At 41.6% G+C, this 19,589-nt stretch overlaps 2 protein-coding genes across 3 annotated transcripts; one reads left to right on the top strand and one right to left on the bottom strand.

The window, feature by feature from the left end:
- The first annotated feature begins 711 nt into the window (after window positions 1-711).
- LOC110062992 (uncharacterized) lies at window positions 712-13,178 on the top strand. Of its 2 annotated transcripts, none has more exons than XM_089275962.1 (8): window positions 712-1,551; window positions 5,666-7,294; window positions 7,911-8,144; window positions 9,531-9,808; window positions 10,427-10,547; window positions 10,925-11,085; window positions 11,441-11,678; window positions 12,457-13,178. In XM_089275962.1, exons 1-8 carry the CDS (start codon window positions 1,458-1,460, stop codon window positions 12,966-12,968), a joined length of 3,267 nt encoding a protein of 1,088 aa, XP_089132088.1. In that variant the 5' UTR covers window positions 712-1,457; the 3' UTR covers window positions 12,969-13,178. The 2 variants fall into 2 exon arrangements, with proteins under 2 accessions (XP_089132088.1, XP_089132089.1); XM_089275963.1 differs by having other exon boundaries at window positions 713-1,551; window positions 5,669-7,294.
- A 489-nt stretch (window positions 13,179-13,667) lies between these two features.
- Window positions 13,668-19,522, bottom strand: LOC149101326 (S-adenosylmethionine sensor upstream of mTORC1-like). The gene is made up of 4 exons (XM_089275964.1): window positions 19,369-19,522; window positions 16,998-17,280; window positions 16,779-16,893; window positions 13,668-15,734 (listed from the first exon to the last, which is right to left on the bottom strand). Exons 1-4 carry the CDS (start codon window positions 19,451-19,453, stop codon window positions 14,985-14,987), a joined length of 1,233 nt encoding a protein of 410 aa, XP_089132090.1. The 5' UTR covers window positions 19,454-19,522; the 3' UTR covers window positions 13,668-14,984.
- Window positions 19,523-19,589: the final 67 nt, after the last annotated feature.

The following is a 19,589-nucleotide window of genomic DNA, read 5'->3' as shown; positions in this document are numbered from 1 at the left end:
AAAAAGAACCACGGAGATTTTAGGTAGCAACAGCATCACGAGAACGTCACATGATTTAACGCGCGCTGCACGTGCACTATACACAGGTCCCAGTTGTTCAAAGGGTGGGTAACACTCTCCACTGGCTGAGTCTCTATCAATTGGATAGCGTGGTTTGTTTTGTCAACACTCATTCACTAAACTAAGATTTATCCGGTAGATAGCGTTATTCACCCTTTGAACAACTGGTTCATTTCTTAACCATCTTCTTCGACTTAAGCATCATAAAGTAACCAACTGAGTGAACGTTTTAAGGATATAAATTTTCTAATATTTTTATTAGGTCTGAGAGGCTCTTTACATACTCTGGCCTGCAATGGCTGCGGAAGCCCTTTCTTTTCTCGTCCCCAGTGCTACTCGTTTTAAAGTATCGTTTAGACGACTACGTGATCAAAAGAAACGGCTCTGGGGAAGAGAACAGTCCCCAGCTGTTCGAAAGGTGGATAACGCTATCCACTGGATAAATCGCTATCCACTGGATAAATCACTATCCACTGGATAAATCGCTATCCACTGGATAAATCACTATCCACTGGATAAATCACTATCCACTGGATAAATCGCTATCCACTGGATAAATCGCTATCCACTGGATAAATCACTATCCACTGGATAAATCACTATCCACTGGATAAATCACTATCCACTGGATAAATCGCTATCCACTGGATAAATCACTATCCACTGGATAAATCGCTATCCAGTGGATAGCGATTTATTCGGTGAATAGCGTTATCCACCTTTCGACTCGCAACCTGGGCCTAGGGCCCATTTCTCGAAGGTCCCGATATGTTTTCGCACCCGCAAAGCCGTAGCAAAATCTCAAACCTTATGATTATCGAGGCATTTTAATTTAATTGATTTAAATCTACAAGTATAAAATATACAATTTGCAAGTATAAAAGCAATGTGAGGTCATGTAACCGCGCATTCAAATGGTATTCCATTTGAAAAATAATAATTTCAGATTTGTGAATGGCTGGCGATAATGTACATACAGCCTTACAGTTGTAGCCGTTACGTCAGTCCTGCGTTGTGTTCGTATGCAAACAAAACGGCTGATGCGCGCGCAGTATAGTAGACGAAATAGTTGAGGTTTGTGATTAATTCCCCAAGGATTTTACACAACAGTGTGCGTGAGACATTGATGAAAAGTTGTTTCCATGACTTGCTTTGTCATCATTGCCGACACAAGAAAATCTCTCTTTGTGATAGGCATTTCACTGCAAGAAAACTCTTTTTTTAAAAACCCTTCTTTCCCTCCCCTCCCCGAAGGAAACGCTCGCGTAGCCGCGGGAATTCAGCGTGTGACGTCACGCTGGCGTTAGTCAAGGAAACGGACAATTTCGATTTCGCATCGAGAGTAATCCGTCGATGTTGTTTTTGGTTTAGCTTGGTTCATAGTATTTAACCATAAGATGTTACATGGACGACGACTAACCACGCTTCTTCTTATTGTGGTCCTTTTAAATCCGAGTCGAATTGACAGCGACGGAAGTCGGGGAACTCGAGGTGAGCTATTTCAGTTGGCTAGTAAACCACACGCTTTTGCGTGTAAAGATATTGAAGAAAATATATCTCTTTGGTTTTAAATGGTTTCTTTCTGATAAGATTTTTCACGTCGGGCCTAATTCATGTCCAAATTTGATAGATACAGAATACAATGCTTAAGATTCGTTCTTTTTCCAGTTGTTTTCAAAAGTCGTTGTTGTCGGAATCGAAACCAACGACCGGCGTTAAAAAAAATAGCTAGTTTCAATCCAAATTGTACATTATCCGAGCCTTAAGCTTATGTTTAATGGCTTGTGGCTTATTTTTACCCTGGAATTCTTAAATTATCCATTTTCAGCCCAAATTTTTTTTAAAAAAGAGGCTCATCTATGTAGACTGCAAGTTTCACGAAGCAATATTGCAAACTGAATTCAATTACAAGATACCATTCAAATTTGAGCAATGGCAGAGAGTTGACAAGAAAGATAAGCTAATCAGATAAATTGTGTGAGATTTGGAGGCATTGGTTGTGTTTAAAGGCCAAAAAACGAAATATTGAAGGATTTAGCTGCGAATGACAATTTCAAAGTAAGAAAACGGTAAAAAGTTTTCCTGAAACCACTTTCAGCGTTCTGCTTTCTAACTACCTTTCGAAAATACATACCTTTAGCGGAACACAAACACAAGTTAAGTAACTGGAAGGGATCCATATTCTAATACTGTATTCCTGAAAAAATGCTCTCAAAAGCTGACATTTCAGAAATTACTACTTGCTTACTTTGGGTTTGTATACGGTTTTTGCGTTTCTGTAGAGAAGTCGCTCGTATACTTCTTTTGGTAATAGAAACCCGGCCTTTGATTTGTAGTTATTTGTTGATGTACGGAACAATCCTTATAGCAGAAACTAGAAAATTCTTGCTGCCTAATCGTAATTGAATAAACGCCGGAGTAACTACAATTATTTGAAATATCTTGAAGCACAATCAAGCCAAAGTTTCGAGAACTTCATTTGATACGAAACTAGTTCGAACCAACAATTTGACCGTTTCGTAACAAGTAATGAGATAGTTTCGTAACAATTCCATAGCAATCTCTCAAAAATCAAACACCAGCTAACGCCAAAAATAACAAAATATCAAAAGTGCACAAAAATAACACATGAATCAGCACATGAATATAAGGTGTGATGTTGAATAACACTTCTCTACAAAAAAAAGATAAATGCAAAATGCATATTTTAACATAGTTTTACCTCTAAACAGTCGCTTTCTGTTCAGATTGAAATTGCCTTGAATTACGGCAATGGGATAGCATTCATAACTTAAACTTGACGCTCTAGGAGCGTTTACTCGGGCTTCGTACCGCAAGTAAGCGTACCGAACACAATAAAAACTTTACATTGTGTCTAGATACCAGACAGCCGGGAACTGTTTTCAAAAAACTAGTACTAGATACCCGGCAGTCTGAAATTATTATAGAATTTCCACGAAATAACTCATTGCTTAGAATAGTAGATCTTTGTTTAGAAATGCCAAGCGATTTCAGGTATTATTTTTGTAGTTGAGGAAATTTTCGAGCTTGGACAAACTATAAAATCTCGATGTTTTGACATTTTGTCCACAATGAAAATATTTTTTTTTTTCAGAAATGCCAAGCGACTCTAAATAATGTTTTGGTTTTGTAGTGGACGAATTCTCCCAGCCATACTACAAAAATCTTGACTCACGGGCAAGGTTGTTCAAAATACTAGCTACCCGGCGGTCAAAACTTCATAGATTATCAATTTCCACAAAGATTATCGTTATTATTTGAAACCTCCAGCGGGTATTTGAGTATTTTGATCTTTGGTCATAAACACCACGCGATCATGTTATTCAATGATTTGAGTTGGCAAGTTGTCCGATGAACTTTGTGTGACTCACAGGCACGGTTTTCAAAAAAACTATATATACCCGGCAGTCAGAAATTCTTTCTGTTTTTCCACCGAAATGTCCATTCAAACCTGCTGAGAATGCTCGATCTCTGTGTAGAAATACCAATGGATTTCCGAACTGCAATTGACCACATCACATCGAAAGTCCGCCACAGGGTGCGTGACATTGTTGATACCAAGACCTACTTAGTTACGGCAGATCTATTATTCTACTGTATTCTAAGAATTAGATGAATTATTCCGTGGAAATTCTATAATAATTTCAGACTGCCAGGTCTCTAGCTTTTCGAAAACACTTCCCAGCTGCCGGTTAAAAACAAATAACAGAATCAGATCAGGATACTTTTTTAACACAAAGAGTTACAGTTATACACCTGTCACTGTGAACCCCCAGCCCCTTACCCCGGGGAATCATGGGGCATGGGTGGGGCTTTGTGGGGTCTTTGACTCTTTGCCTTGCCCGAGGAGGTGGGGGATTAATTCATATTTTTGCGTTGCCTTCCCAGAGAGGTGGAGGATTAGTACATTTTAGTACGTTGCCTAATCAATTTTAAAATAAAAATACTTCTGGGGCAGCACGCAGCAACAACTAATGATCTTGTACAACTGAGTTTATTAATCGACCGGTTTCATCGGCTAGTGAGACTTCGTCAGGATTAAACTACAAGATACAAAGATGGAACTTATTTTATACTTAACATTGGTAGTACAAAGTACGCTCCTACTGTAGGATGTGAACAACAAAACACCCACAAGAAATACGTGCAGAATATGACTAAAATGCTATGCTAGAAAATGTACCATGTAATATAACCGGTGGCTCATGGATTCAACGTTAAATCATAGGCATCATGATTTGTTTTTGTCTGTGTTTTCTTAGTTTGAACTCGTAAATGGCTCCTTTGTTATCTCGTGAGAAGGAGCATGAACTTTGCTTATCCGGCAGGCTGTCAAGCAATATAATTCGTGGGCCAACCCGTTCCGAAAACAATCCCGAACAATCCCAAACTTTTTCTTTGCAAATCACAGCATTCTCACGAAGAACGAGAGCTGCCGCATTCTCATCCCCAGTTTCCTCGCACTACGCTAGGAACGCCTGGGACCATGACCCCCATTTGGCGACCAAATACGACGAAGACGACGACGAACGGCTTGCATTTTTAGACTCAGGTTTTCCTACGGAAGCCTTAGTAAAAAAACATGCCAAAATGCTCTAGAAAAGAAAATATTTTTACGCCACGTCTTTGGAATAGATTGCGTCCTTATCTTGCGATTTTTAGTTGAGAAATTTTGAAGCGCAACCTGAATAATGTTTTTTTAGATTTACCGCGTATCTCATGAACCGAAAAAGCACTTGTATCAACCGAGATGGCGGGGAACCTAAGCGAAGAAATTCGAATGACACTTCAATCTCCCCGAGATATCATTATCTCCTAATTTTTATTTCTGAAGGGAACTAAGGAAAATTCCAATCATATAGTTGAATCTCTAAGTAATTGAGTTTGACCAATCCTATCTTTTCCTATTGTCGAAAGTCTTTTTTCGCTAGTTCATATTCTTCCACGGCTGGAAAGAGGTGTGCGTCTCCTTGCGAGGTCATGGGGGATTGGTGTAGAGTCTCTGACTAGCAATTCATCCGTTTTGAATTTCACATTTTAAGATGAACTCCAATAGAAAATCGAACAATTTCAGTTTTAAGTGAACAAAAACCTTGTTCTAGAATAATTTTAGGTATATAACAGTCCTTTTTTTATTTTCTAAAAGCTAAAGATAGAAATATTTGCCTGAAATGACACCAAAAATAATTTCATGGAAAGTCGAGGAAATAAATTCCAAGTTCAGAGAAAGTGTGCAAGCGCAGGTAAAATTTCATCATCAGTGTCATTTCACCAATACTTTCAAATGTTTCATATGAACTTCAAAATATGTTTTCTACATTTGATGTTGTTAGAAATCATCTCTTTTGAGAAGATATTAAAAACAGCCTCAGCGAATTTTGCGATACAATTCAAATCATCTTGGTACAAAGTTTTTGTCCACTTGTTACACGACCTTCTAGTGGATTCCCTCTTAAAAACAAGTCATGGGACACTGATCCCTGTACAACTTTGCTATAAGTACAGGAATTTTGGGCCAAATTTCAGACGCTCGTTTCGAGCGGGAGAAAATTTCCTGAGGCTAAAATACACCTTATTTTCAAAGCAGATGTTGATAAAGATGGCAGTATCATAGCGGGCTCGTCAAAGAAGGCATTTCAACAAAACGACGAAACAAAGCTGATTCGTGACGTAGCCGCTGCGTTTCAACATGCGCAACATCACCACACTCACGAACGTCAGATACAGGAAAAACTGGTTATTCACCATGCTAAGGAGCCAGGCCTGGGGAGCGAGAAACATGACGAAAATAGCATCGAAAATGAAAGCCATTCTGAAAAAGATGGAGAGGTTCATGTGAAAGTGTCGGACAGGCTTGGGCGAGATGAGGGAGCGGAGAAAGAGAGTTATTCTGGCGATGAGAGCCGTGTTGAGGTCAAAGGCGTTCATTTTCATATCCATAGAAGTGACCCTCGTGGAGAGAAACGTCTGGAAGAAAGAAAAGAGATCGACCCCGAAGATGGTGAGCATGAATTCTCTGGAGAAGACGGTGATCCAAAAAAGCTTCATGTTCATGGCAAGGAGGTCCGTGATTTTAACAGCCATGGCCCAGTTGACGACGAAGACACGAGAACCGAATGGGAACACTTTCAAATGCATCTTCACTCCCACGAAAAGAACGACGATGAGTTTGGTTATATCACCAATGAAGAAGAAGATGATGATTCTGAAGAAAACGACGACGAATCACTCTCGGGTGAACGGGACGACGATCACGCGCACATCAAAACCTTGCACGTGCATCGCAGATCGAAGCAGGTGAAACACGCACGTGATAGTCACGTGATGGGCAAGATCGTGGGAGAAGAGGACGAGGAAGTCGAAGATGGACATTCCGGAGAGGGCCGAGGCCTCAACAGGATTTACGATCGGCGGGATTTACAAACCATCGAGCAAGACAATGAATCAGAGGATCATGAGGGGAGCTTAATCTTCGAAGACGAAGAAGATGTGGTGAATTTATCCGGGGCAGAAGGCCTTTCTGTTAGAGACGAAGACAAGATCCTAGAAGAGGACGACGGAGACACAGTGTTGCAAGCAGAAAAAGCCAGAAAGAAGAGAGAGGAATCAGGCAAAAAAGGGATCCCAGAAGAGAACAAAGTAGACCCACACCGGCAAACCAAAAACAACAGGAAAGGAAACAAACTCGGTAACAAAACAAAGATCCCGAAGAAAAAAATTATCAGAGAAAAACAGAAAAAACCCTCTTCGAGTAAAAAGAAAGGTCCTGCAGTTAACAATCAAATCTCGCATCAATCTGAAAAGCTTAAAGTTCACGCAGAAATCGATCTCTCGCACAGGAAAAACCATTTATTTCCCAAAGGAAAGACCAGCAAAAAACCGAAAGATGCAATTTATGTCTTTAAAACTCGAAAAACCCCGAAGATTAGGGACGTGGAATCTCAAACAGGAGCAGAAAACGATTTAAACAACGATGAGGACTTTTACATTGATGAAAGCGATAAACCAAAAGAGAGAATGTTTGCTGTTGAGATGCAAGACGCCAAGAACGACAAGGACCATGGCGAGAATACCAATCCAGGACATCGAAAGATCAACAAACGAACGCAGACTGAAGATGGTAAAGCTGAGCGTGGTCAGGAGTTCAGGAGAGGCAACTCTAGACATCTACTGCAGTTCATGAACATGAGTGATCCTTTTAATGCCTTACCAGGTCAGTGGCATATTTGGTACATGATTTTTTTTCCGGAAAAGTTTTCGAAGTAATTAAGCAATAATAGCACTGGCTTGAAACTCTTTCAATTCGTTCTACGACGGGTTTAAACGGTTTTGTTTAACAATCGATGCCTGTGGGAGACCAACACACATTACGCATTGTGTTTTCAATCGGCGTGTTAACACAAGATGTTCTATTTTCCGTTATTTTTGACGCAGTAGGCAAATCCTAATGTTAAAAATCACGTAGCCAGAATCGCTATCGAAGTTGGATTAACTAACAAAGAGAAACAAAAAGCTTCAAAAGCTTGGTACTTTTCCTTTCAGAGGAGAAAAATCGAAAAATAGATAGTGGTGTTAAAGGTAGAGATTGGATAGCTAGAAGGCAAGCAATTCTGCCAGGTTATTGTGCGCAATGTTGAAGATTGCGAAGACGCGTTGAAAATGCCGCGCATAATGTCATAGCTATGATTCTACGGGAGATAATTTTAGGGGTTGACACATTGTGAAATTCAGACCTTGTAGCAATATTGCAATGTCTTTCCAGGCCTTGAAAAAAATTTACCTTGATAGTTGCCTTCTTATATTGAACCATGATTTCATTTCTGCGACAGAATCCTCGACCTTCTGTTCTCACCAAGCCCTCGGTGAGAAGATAGCAGACCAAAGCATAGTCTACATTCGAACGGAATGCCGCTTGTGCCAGTGTAAAATGGGTGAGCTCATCTGCAATCCAAAGCCTGAACGTTGTGATCAACATCTTGCTAAGCCGTGTGTTATGTCAAAGGGAGAACTGTTCGATGGCGCAAGGCACTTTGATGGATGCAACAACTGCGTTTGTCGTAATGGTAAGAGATGTAAAAATCGTTGGAATCTAAACTAGTGTAAGACGGCCAAAACGGTCGACGTAACAACGGCAAATACGAGTGTACGATTTACGAGTTTATTGACAAAAATAGCGGAGACAATAACAACAGGAACAAAATAAACCGGAACGAGTAACACAAGGGTTATTGAGAATATAGCATTCGAACTAAACCAGTGCTTGACTTGAGAACTTGAGTATAGCTCAGAATAAACCAACTGAATCAACTGAATTTGCTGAACAAATGGTTGCCAATTTATAACAGATTTGAGGAAACTGTAGGAATAACTCTAAACCAAATAAGGCTAGGGAGTGTATTTGTTGCCCACGAATACAGGATTTACCTAAGGGAACTAGGAGGTAACTTCTGCTACACAACAGGATTTAGCTAAGAGAAGTGTGTGGGAATGAATCACAAACACATACCAAAATAAGGGGTGTAAGGAAACCAAACTAATGTAGGAAAATAACCCAAATAGTAAGAAGAAAAATAACAACACAACACTAATAAAAAAGTTTGAAAATTAGAACTGAAAATGAACTAAAGTGACCTTGTCACACTAGAAAAAAAGATACCTAGACCAGGAAAGAGTATGGAACATAACGATAATGACCGGTATGGACTCTTTTCCAGACTGCGACAAGTGCTTAAAATACCCGGGGGTGGGGGATGGGGTACTCTACAGAGGTTTTGTTCGGGGAGGCTCCACCCCTAGGTCCAACCCCTTACCCTTTTGTATACCACAATTAAGACAAAAAAGGTACCCTTTGCTATACCTTTCATAGAAAAAAGGTCTCCCTCTCACGTACCTATTAAGAACACTGCATCCTTGCAAGTCAGTGAACAAAACTACAGGTGAACATCAAGCAATACCAGAAAAGATGTTAACCAAAAGATAAGTATCATTTATTCAGTTCCCGTTAACGTTACACCTGAATGACAGATTTCCCTACCCTTTCATACACCTCATCTTGTGAAATCCCTAACCTTTTATATACCTGAAGCCTGAAAAAGGTACCCCCTTAGGGCGTAGTTTCCCCGTATAGCCATTTGTAGGGAGTATCCCCCGGGGCTTAAATGTTGAGTGGTCAATTGCTAAACGGTCAATAGCAGAAACTCAAAAACCCTCTCCACCCCACCCCTTTGATATTTGCTCCGTTAGAGATTGACCATTGTGTCACGGTTACTGTGCGTTCGCAGTCCATCACATTGAGGTTCAACGTTTGTTGAGCTTTGTACCTCTGATCTGTAGATTCATAACCCAAGTCTGGAAACGAAATTAATGGCCTGGAAGAGGTATTGAAAACGACCTGAATTTTGAATACAAACGATGTGTTCTAATCCTGGGCATCAATTATATATTTTCAGGCGAGCTGCTATGCACCCGTACTCGCTGCGCCGCCGTTAATTACAACTACACCAATTACCGAACGGGTTCCGACAATAAAAGCACTCCGGAAAACCTGCTCCTGGCCATTGTGAACGAAGGGGTCGTCAGAGGCAAGGACTGGTGCATGGAATGCGATAATGTTCTAGTCTCCCCTGTGTGTGGCCCTAATTGGAAAACGTATCGATCAGTTTGCCATGCTCACCACTGCGGAGGATATAGCATCGAGGATGTAAGACAGGGAAAGTGCGAGAATTTCGTAAGTGTTTTTTTTTTTGTTAATGTAGTCTAATGCTACACACGGTCTGTTTTATTTGTGTACTAATGCTTTTCCAAACCGTTGCTGCTTCGTTCTCTTTTGAAAACATATATTAAGAAAAACTGGCTAGACAGAAACGTTTAGAGACGGCGAACAGACCCAATTAAATTAAGACAGATCACTCTGCGGTATTCACTGAGGCGGGTCTGTTTTAAGTAACAAAAGTTCTGACCAGAAAGTTCTTTCTTCTTTTCACCGTATTTACCAGTTAATGAACGAGCAACAGCGCCACAAACTCAAAGGGAAAGAAAGAAAAATAGAAAAATTTGTCTGACTATGGACCCAGCTTCAAGATTTTCAGATTTTGCTTACTGAACTGCACCAGGACGCTTATCTATCATCCAGTTGTTCATAGAAAACCCTTGACCAGCGACTGAAATTTTGCTATGGCGTTGTTTCAATGCTGCAATTTCATTCTCTGAATAAGTTTATCCACTACTCTTGAAACAAGCTGGCCAAGGAAATATTGGTGGATTTTTTTTGTTATTTAGGAAGTCTGGTCTCTTCTTTGTTTTAAATTGGCCCCTGAATGTTTTCAAAACTAAATTGTTATTTCAGCACCCCTGCGATGGTATCAAATGTGCAGACCACGAGATTTGCATTATAGACAGGCGAGGACCTTGCCTAGCGACTACCTCAAGGGATGGAGATGTTATTGAATGCCCACAACATCGGTGTGGTAAGAAATCAGATAAGTTATGCGTTAACTTTAATTTTGCGTCGGCTTCGAATTCTTGCCGGTTCATAAAACACACGCAATACTCTAACCAATCAGAAGAAACATGCTGTGACCTCTTCCAATCACATCACAGAAAAAAACTGAAACCAATCATGAATTGGCTGACGCGCGTTTTTCCGCGCTTGGCACACCGGTTGTAATTTTTCTCGCGCTTAGAACCAGTTACATATTTTCCCGCGCGTATATTAACACTGGTATTAGCACCGGCTCTTTGCATACTTTTGCTGAGAGTTTTGATTGGTTCAATGCGTAACTTCAGTCTGTCGTGATTGGCCGCAACCGTATGTGAAACACTTCTCGTATTGTTTGTTTTCCAGTCACCCCCAAAGACAAGTTAAACTGCAGCATGGCGAAGGTGGAAAAGATGTGTGGAGAGGACCACAACATTTACATGAGCAAGTGTTCTATGTTCGGCAGAGGAGTGGCATTGGCTTATTACGGGTCGTGTAAAGACGAATGTCTCAAAACTGAAGCAAAGGTGAGATTATCTTCATTATGTGCGACTTGCGTGAGTCACGGAGATTAGTCACGCAACAATACTAAGCAAATAAGTCAATCAGACGCCTGCAAAGGAGATTGTTTGTAACGCTTGACGAGCTGATCCAATATCGAAATTCTCTTTGTTTGTATCTATACTTTTCTTATAGTACCTGTAAGGAGAATTTTTTAATCAAACGCGTGAAATATTTGGTGGCCTAGTCCGCAGACGTGCAACAAGGTAGCAAGAGATGTCTTGTTCCACGTTCGCTAGAAAGCTCTTGTCATTTTCTGGGTGAAATTCGAACTGGCTTCTAAACTGAGTTTAAATTATTTACACGTCCTTTCATTCTCAGGTGTGTGGTGTAGATGGTGTGACGTATCAGAGCTCCTGTCACGCATCTCTTCACAACAGTTACGTAGACTATCCCGGACAGTGTGACGAAGTGTATCCGACGAACAACCCTTTTCCGAACAGCGCGTTGGGGGGGCATTTCAACGCTCGCTGTAAAACTGTCTCAGAACTCCTTAGATGTCCTGGAGCAGCCTGTGAAAATCCTGTCATTCCTGAGGGAAGCTGTTGCCCCATATGTGGTAAGGAGTTCATCCCAAAAGTGAACATTTAAAAATGGTATAAAAATAATCGACAAATGTAACAAGCCAAAGAGTTGGGCTGATATTAAACTGGTCTGGTCATAAAACAGGGCAGGAATTCTACAACACGAGGGAAATGTAAAAAGCGCGAATCATAAGGTAAAAGTTTTCACCTGTCTCAATTGTTTCCAGTTGCCAAAGTTGGTCTGTTTAGATTCATGTGATAGAGATGTATACCGACCTGAAAGCATAAAGCACCATTTTTCCTTTATATTCTATATTTCCTTAGCCAAAGAGTGCATGCGCGCAACTAAAACTGTGTCAAGTCTACTAACCATTTCAAAAACCCTCTTGCACAGAATCTAATCTACATTTGTCTCAGGCCCCGTCCACACTACACGGGAGAAATTTGAAATGGCAGTTTTATTTTCATGGTTGGGCCTAGCGTCCACACCAACCCGTCTCGAAAACGGGGCTATTTGGAAATGCCGGCTTTGTGTTCTAGTGTGGACGGAAAATATTTGGAAAAGGGAGCTTTTCGAAAGCAATTACATCACAATAATCATGTGAATCCCTGCACGAGTTTTCCTCAAACACAAATCCACAATGACCGGTGGTGGTTGTTGCGTTATCAAATTCCTCCGGTGTAGTACGGACGGAAAACATTTGATGCGTTTTCAGAATGAAAACGCCTTTTTAAAATTTTCCGGCGTAGTGTAGATGGGCGTTAAAGCGAATACTCAATTGTAGTCGTTTCTAACTAGTTTCATTCAAACAGGCACTGCTATAAGCATTCGATTGGACACTGCAGCAAAAGATATGATCAGCTTGAACGCCAAAGTGCAACCACCTCAAGACCTTAACCGAGTCGATGCTATCTTCACCGACATAAAAAACCTGTTTGACCAGACAAGTCATGTTGATATGTGTCAGCTGACCATAGATCTTGTGGACACCCACGACATTTCAGTGGTTTACGAACCAATCACATCCCAGGATGAGGACACGTGCAAGCAGGTGGCGATGAAAGCTGTCGCGTTCATTAATTCTCCCGCCAAAAGTGACGAGGAGCCCGCCAAAGCGCTGCTTGCTGTCGCTGTCATCAAAGACCGCGCGGAAGGGATTGGTTTACCCAGAGCCGAGTCACTGAAGGCTAAACGGCTAATGAAGCGAGACGGTCATCATGACCATGAGCCGTTTTTCAACAAAAGTCACCGGATTCGTCTTCATCATAACCTTCTCCTGTTTCTGGCGATCCTGAGTTTGTACTGGTCTACAAACCATAGCTAAACTCTGAACTGATTTGACCTTGATTCCGATCTCCAATAAATCAATTATTTCCTGCTGGATAGAAAAATGTTCTCATTTCAACCTAATTTCAAGATACATGTAAACATGTTGCTAATTTCTGCTCTTTGATGTAAATTTATTTCCTTAAGGCTGGAGAACAACAAATACTTTGTATGCTGGATATTCAATAAAAAAATCTACTATGTTCTACGCCGGCGTATTTTGTCATTACGATCACTTCGCAAGTAGAAGGGGCTGACAATTACGTGCAAAGGCTAAATTTCATCAGATGTTTGTCCATCACGAAAACTTTCGCGCGTAGAATGTAGGGATGGCGTAGCGGTGAGAGAGTGCTTGCCTCCCACCAATGTGACCCGGTGTCATATGTGGGTTGAGTTTGTTGTTGGTTCTCGCCTTGCTCCGAGGGTTTTTCTCCGGGTTCTCCGGTTTTCCTCCCTCCATCAAAAACCAACACTCCAAATTCCAATTCGACCAGGATTGAGGACCTGCATGAAAACCAGCTAGGGCTGACGTTGCTTCCTCTCTAAATATTGTAAATTGATTTTATTTACATTGCGTGCAACGTTTTCAACGCGTGTCCGCTGTCTGAACGTTACGCGCAAGATAATGGCCAAATTTCATGTGTCCATTCCTAAAGCTGTTGCGCGCAATATCTCGAAATCTACGCGTACAACACTGAGTGCAACGATTTAAATGTGTCCACCATCTATCATTGCAAGTAATGGCTAAATTTCATTATCTGCCATCCCTTAAGTTGTCACGCGCAATATCGCAGAAACGTTCCACTTCCACAACTTTGCGCGCAACAATTTCAACACGTGTTTAATGTCTGTATATACAAAATCAGGGGCAGTTTCTGAGAACGACGCTCCATTGAAAACCGTTCTAGTCAACGTTGCTCGCCTAATGACACCTAGCATGTGTACCGATAAGGAGCAACAACTACAAGAGATGACTTGCTGAATCTTTTGTGATTTTAACGACAACATTTTGCCACATAGTCTTTCTTCTCTATCTACAAGCTCAATTCTTCGGGTGTTAACGCTTCCTTGTAAAACGCGCACGTGATACAAAAGTCAGGAGAAGAATTGCAGTTTTTGTTAAATCTTCGTTTCAGTATTCCTACGGTTTCGGATCTTTATTCTTCAATCAAAGAATAGAACGAGCATACGAGAGTGCTACGAAGGTATGTCACGTCATCACGGTTTGATTGGTTGCTTAGTTACTTCAGGAAGAAGATTGCGGCTCAATCCAGTGTTGGAGATCGGAATTTGTCGTCAACTGATACTCATATCCCGGCTACCCGATGTACAGAGCTTGACATGCGAACCAATGCAACAGGCAAGAGTTCAAAGAAAGTAAAGATGTTTCCCCGGGGGGCACTCCCATAAAAAAAAAGGACGGGGCTGCTCGTCGGATAATTTTGAAAAGAACCCCTAAGAGGTACCAAGATCCTGTTTTATGGGCGTGGCTTGAAATTTTTTTTCCCCTAAGAGGCACCAATTCTGAGACGAAGTTAAAAATCAGTTGATTTTCAACTATCTCCTGTCATATTTTTTCGGCTTAATAGCACCACAAAAGCTCCCGCTGTGGACCTTTTGAGGCTAAACACCCTTAGAGGTACGAAAACCGCGTTTTTAACCCCTAAAAGGTACCTTACGACAAGCACTCCCGTCCTTTTTATATGGAGGTCCCCCCAGGGCCCTGTTTCTCGAAAGCCCCGGAAACTTTTCGGGCCCGGAAAGCCATAGTAAAATCTCGAACCGTACGATTACAGAGCTGTTTTATTCACATTTTCTTAACATGAACATAGGTTTCCTTCATACAAGAAGTTTCAGGGGTATACACTTCTCCGTTTTTAGATACGGATGAACTGAGAATGGCTTTACGGGCCCGAAAAGTTTTGGGGGCTTTCGAGAAACGGGCCCCAGGGGTTGTTTCAAGCTAGCTGAACAGAGGAAGGAAAAGAGCACAATCAGCTCACAGCAGCTAGAATTATAAATCCGGAAGTCCGCTAAAACACTCCATTACTACCGATTCGTCATCCTCTCTTTGCCAACTCACACAAGAGCCACCATCTTCTTCCTCTTGGAAATCTTGCGGGATGTACATCATTTCAGCGTTACCGTTGCTACGGTTACAGGAGTGGCACGGAGCCACCTTACGAAAAGCCATGCAATGAAGATGAGTTTGTTTCTGATATTTCCATCGCACAAATCCTAAAGACTCAATCCCAGCCTTCCATGATTTCATCATGGCCGCGTTCTTATTCTGGTGGCTTGAGTCGGGTGTTATTATCAATAAGAGCCCATTAGGGCGTAAGAGTTGATGAGCTTTACGGCAACAGTTCCATCTTTGTTCAGCAGAAGGAAAATAGGACAGCAGAAGAGAAAATACAACAACATGGAACAGTCCAGATGGTAAAATCTTGACTTGTTTTCCTTCTGTTAAAAAGCTCTCCAAGTATACAATCTTTGTTCTGTCTATATGAGGAGAATCCGCTAAGTTTGACTTATATGAGTTTGTTTCATGTTCATCATTTGGATGTGAAGTTACAGTACTTCCCTGTTGCATTATCCTGCCTTCTTCAAGGCTCGTGACAAGTCTAGAGCGTTCATTTGACAAGTACTGAAGTTTGGAATATTTTGTCTCTGTTACATCACCCCCACAATCAGAGTGTAAGTCTTGCTGTGAGTGTGGCACATCTTGAATTTCCAGATTTAGAAAGTCACATTCATATACCATCTGTGCAGATAAAAGAAAAAGTGCAATACGTTCAAATATCTAATATCAACCCTTAACTAATTGTCACAAGCACACTAGCATAAGTATAGACAACATACACAGACTCGGCAAGGTGTTGCTAACTACTGTATTTTTTCGGCGCAGCGTTTTTGTGAAAATATGCCTGTTCAATCGAAATTTGTTCTAAACTCGGGGTGCGTCTTATAGCCGAGTATGGTCGCGCCACAAAAAATAAAATTTGCCAAATTTCCCTGATGATTAAACCTGTCAAAGGACTCAAGTACTCTAAATACCGTAAACATAAAACAAATATTCCTGGTCATTGACTTTTTCAGATTTGTGGTTCAGAAAAGAACCTTCGTTTCCCTCGGCTTCGCTTTCCGTCTCGAACTCGTAGTCAATTGCGTCTTCTGCATCTTCTGCTTCCGTAATGCCAATAGCATTAGTGATACCACAGGATGTGAAGGATATGGAAATCAGCGCTGCTGGGATTTCATTCCGTGCTCGATCGATCCACCTCCAGTGGCGGATCCAGAGTTTGAGCTGGGAGAGTACTTCCACAGCCAGCTTTTCTTCCTTCTGCGATTTTTTTTACCCAAAATAAGAGGGGGCCGGGCCCCCCGGGCCTCCCCTTGATCCGCCACTGACCTCTGCTGGGCGCCCGCTTCTTTCCGGAAGGCGTGTAGGTAAACGGGCCTTTCACCATCCAAGCTTCATACTGCGCACAGACCTTCGCTTTAAACGGCTTATTGATGACCTATCCAAGGGCTACAAAACTGGAGTTAGTCCACCGAGGATCACAGCAACATTAACGTTTCTTCTGGAAGAGAGATCTTTGACTGCAACCGTTAAATGCCAAAACAAGAAGTGCTTGATTAGCCTGTGTACAGCCGGATATACACAGGCTATGCTTGATGCTCTGGCGTGAATCGAAGAAGGTACCAACATCTTAGAGTGTCTGCGTATATCGGCTTATGTTTATATTTATGCGCTAGTGAAAACCAGTCTCAACCCCTCGTAGTGTGATTTTCAAGTTTAACTTACTTTCTCTGCCGGCTGAAGGTCTATAGCAACTGAATAAACATCTTCATACGGGGAAAATGGATCAAAACAGCTTCCAACATCAAGAAGTAAAAGTTTTTCACTGACTGCCGGATATCTGGTGGTAGATTCATCAGGAAAAGATGTTAGCTCAAACTTTTGGGACAAAGGTTATCATTTTGGGATAACAGACTGTTCACTGGACAAACAAAATGTACCTACACTGTAGTTGAACAAATCTTAGTCTTTTCTGTAACAAAGCAACAGCAACACTCTCTCACATCTCCAGAAAACTGCCTCTTCCTCCTCTGTTTCTCCATTAACTTTTTCAGTCCTTCCCCTTTAAAGAATTCAATTGCCGCCTTGTAACACCACTCAACCCTCCCTTCAGGGGCCTGTTTCGTCCAGTGATTGACGGCCAGCTTACGCATGGCTGAAGCATACTCCTCCAGGGTTTCCTTGTCATTGCAGTGGTTCTCCCAGACTTTTTTGTGGTCACCATTAGCTTCAGGAGAAGCAGACAGTAGAGAACAAATAATAATAATAATTTTAGATGGGGTATAGGAATTTTAAAAAGTGGAGGCGCAGTGGCCTCATGGTCAGTGTGCTCATCCCTAGATTGAGCGGTCCAGGTTCGAGCCCTAGCTGGGGCCCGGGAGGGGGGCTACTCCCAGAAAAATCGGATGGGGGTGTGCAGCCCGCTTCCCAAATCCCTTACCCTATTTATGACCAAAATCTGCGATATTCCCTACCCTATTTATAACCTGACCAAAAATTTGAAACCATATTTATGACCTAACCCTTAAATCAAAACCCTGTTTCAGAGCCGTGTTATAATAAGTCCCCTAGTTCAGACCAATGTTTAATTACTGTAAACATAATTTGTGAAGGGCTTTTGTTGATTTTCTTTTCGATAATGACGAAAAAGTGGCCTCTTTTTAAAAACATACCCATATCAAGGCTAGAGTGCAAAAACCATACCCTATATATGACCAAAATGGCCAAAATAAGCTAAAATCGATACCCTATTTATGACCAAAACAGCTGAAAAACCATACCCTTAGGGGCTGCACACACCTATATAGCCCATATAAGGGAGTACCCCTCCCCTGGGGGGCTGGGGACACTGTGTTGTGTTCTTGGGCAAGACACTTTACTCTCACAGTGCCTCTCTCCACCCAGGTGTATAAATGGGTACCAGCAAACTTAATGCTGGGGGTAACCCTGCGATGGACTAGCATCCCATCCAGGGGGGAGTAGAAATATTCCTAGCCGCTTCATGCTATGGAAACCAGGATAAGCTCCGGTAGCTATGAGCCAGTCGGCTCCAAGGCTTCACTTTACTTAGGAATTTTAAAAGGGTAAACTTGGGTGATAGTGAACCCACCATTGGAGCATCAGCTTATCCAGATCTCCATAGCATAAAACAGCTAGTTAGGACTAATGCTAGATGGGTTGTAACACTGTAGGCTACTGCAGATGACCACTCTCCCCAAGCCCCGGCATTTTATCCCATATCAAGTTACCCTAACACTCCACATGAACCTATTTTTCCTCCCAAGTAGAGTCGGAGTAGCACTGTGAAAATCCAGTCTCAGACAATTCAGGAGTCAATGTGCCTTTTAAGTGCATACACAAAGGGGGAGTGGGAGGGGGGTAGGGCGAGGGGTGAGAGAGTGGTGGGCTGCTTTTCATGTACACCCACATGCAAGATACCCCAATGCTAAGGTTAATTTAGCCACAAGTTGATCTACTAAGGCGGAGCTTGCAAAGAGAAAGATGTCTGTGATGGTGCAAATGGCATGAGGTAGAGGAGCTCAAATTTACACTGGAAGTAGCTATTCAGCAAAAACTGAATGACTTTCAGGAAGCCTTACCCCAAGGGTTCTCAAGTTCTGTGCCAAAGGAGTCATCTATAAGCCAGCTTACGTAATTTGGTTCATGCCAAAGATTATGACAGACAGAGGAGTGGTGGTGGCGGGAGGGGGTGGGGTTGGTAAAAGGGCCAACAACCATGAATTTCTGTCTTTATGGCATTTAACTACTTTGCATCAGCCAGATTTTTTAATTTTAAAACTTTTGTCGGGAATCTTCTTCTTCTTCCTCTTCTTGAAACGCAGAATAATCAAACCATGACATTCTATCAGACATTAGTTTAAATCTACTAGTGTTCTATCACGAATGCCGTTCTCTGATTGGCTACGCTACCCACTATCTATTCTATGATAGATAGTGAGTAGCGTAGCGGTGTGTGCTTGTCAACAAAATGACGGCCGCTTCTTGGCGTTTTTGAAGTGTCTGTGAAGAGGATTTAGATAAAGTTTTGAACGACTAGTAGATTTATACTAAAACAATTAGATTATTCGCTCTCGATTTCTATCGCGTGATAGTTGACGAGAGCGCCACGCGATAGAAATCTCGAGCTCATAATCTTATTGCTAATACATCAGTGCGTAGTTAGTAGTATGATCAGTGAAATGTCCTGGCTAGCCATGCTGTTTGTTCAGCGTTTTTAACGCTTCTTATTTCGTGCAGGGATAACCATTTCCGCATCTTAGTGTTAGTTGATAAATTAAAAAAATTAATTTCTAACCTTCTCTTAGTTGTTTTCTTAGTCTGCCGTGCAATCCTTTCACGATATCTGAAAGTTTTTGTTGATCGCCCAAACCATCCGCCATCTTGGAACATGAGCTGCAAAATGACAGGAAATGTACAGCAGTCACTGGTTACTAAAACGTGCGCAGTCAGAAGTGATATAATTAAAAATGGCGGACGCTCAACGTGTCAAAGCAAACGTCAAAAATAGGAACCATT

This window comes from Orbicella faveolata, unplaced genomic scaffold (assembly GCF_042242905.1).
Source record: "Orbicella faveolata isolate gen_17 unplaced genomic scaffold, um_ofav_v1 contig_4, whole genome shotgun sequence".
Lineage (NCBI taxonomy): Eukaryota > Metazoa > Cnidaria > Anthozoa > Scleractinia > Merulinidae > Orbicella > Orbicella faveolata.
The sequence above is the reverse complement of the archived record's forward strand: the minus strand, read 5'-3'. Positions and strand labels throughout refer to the sequence as shown.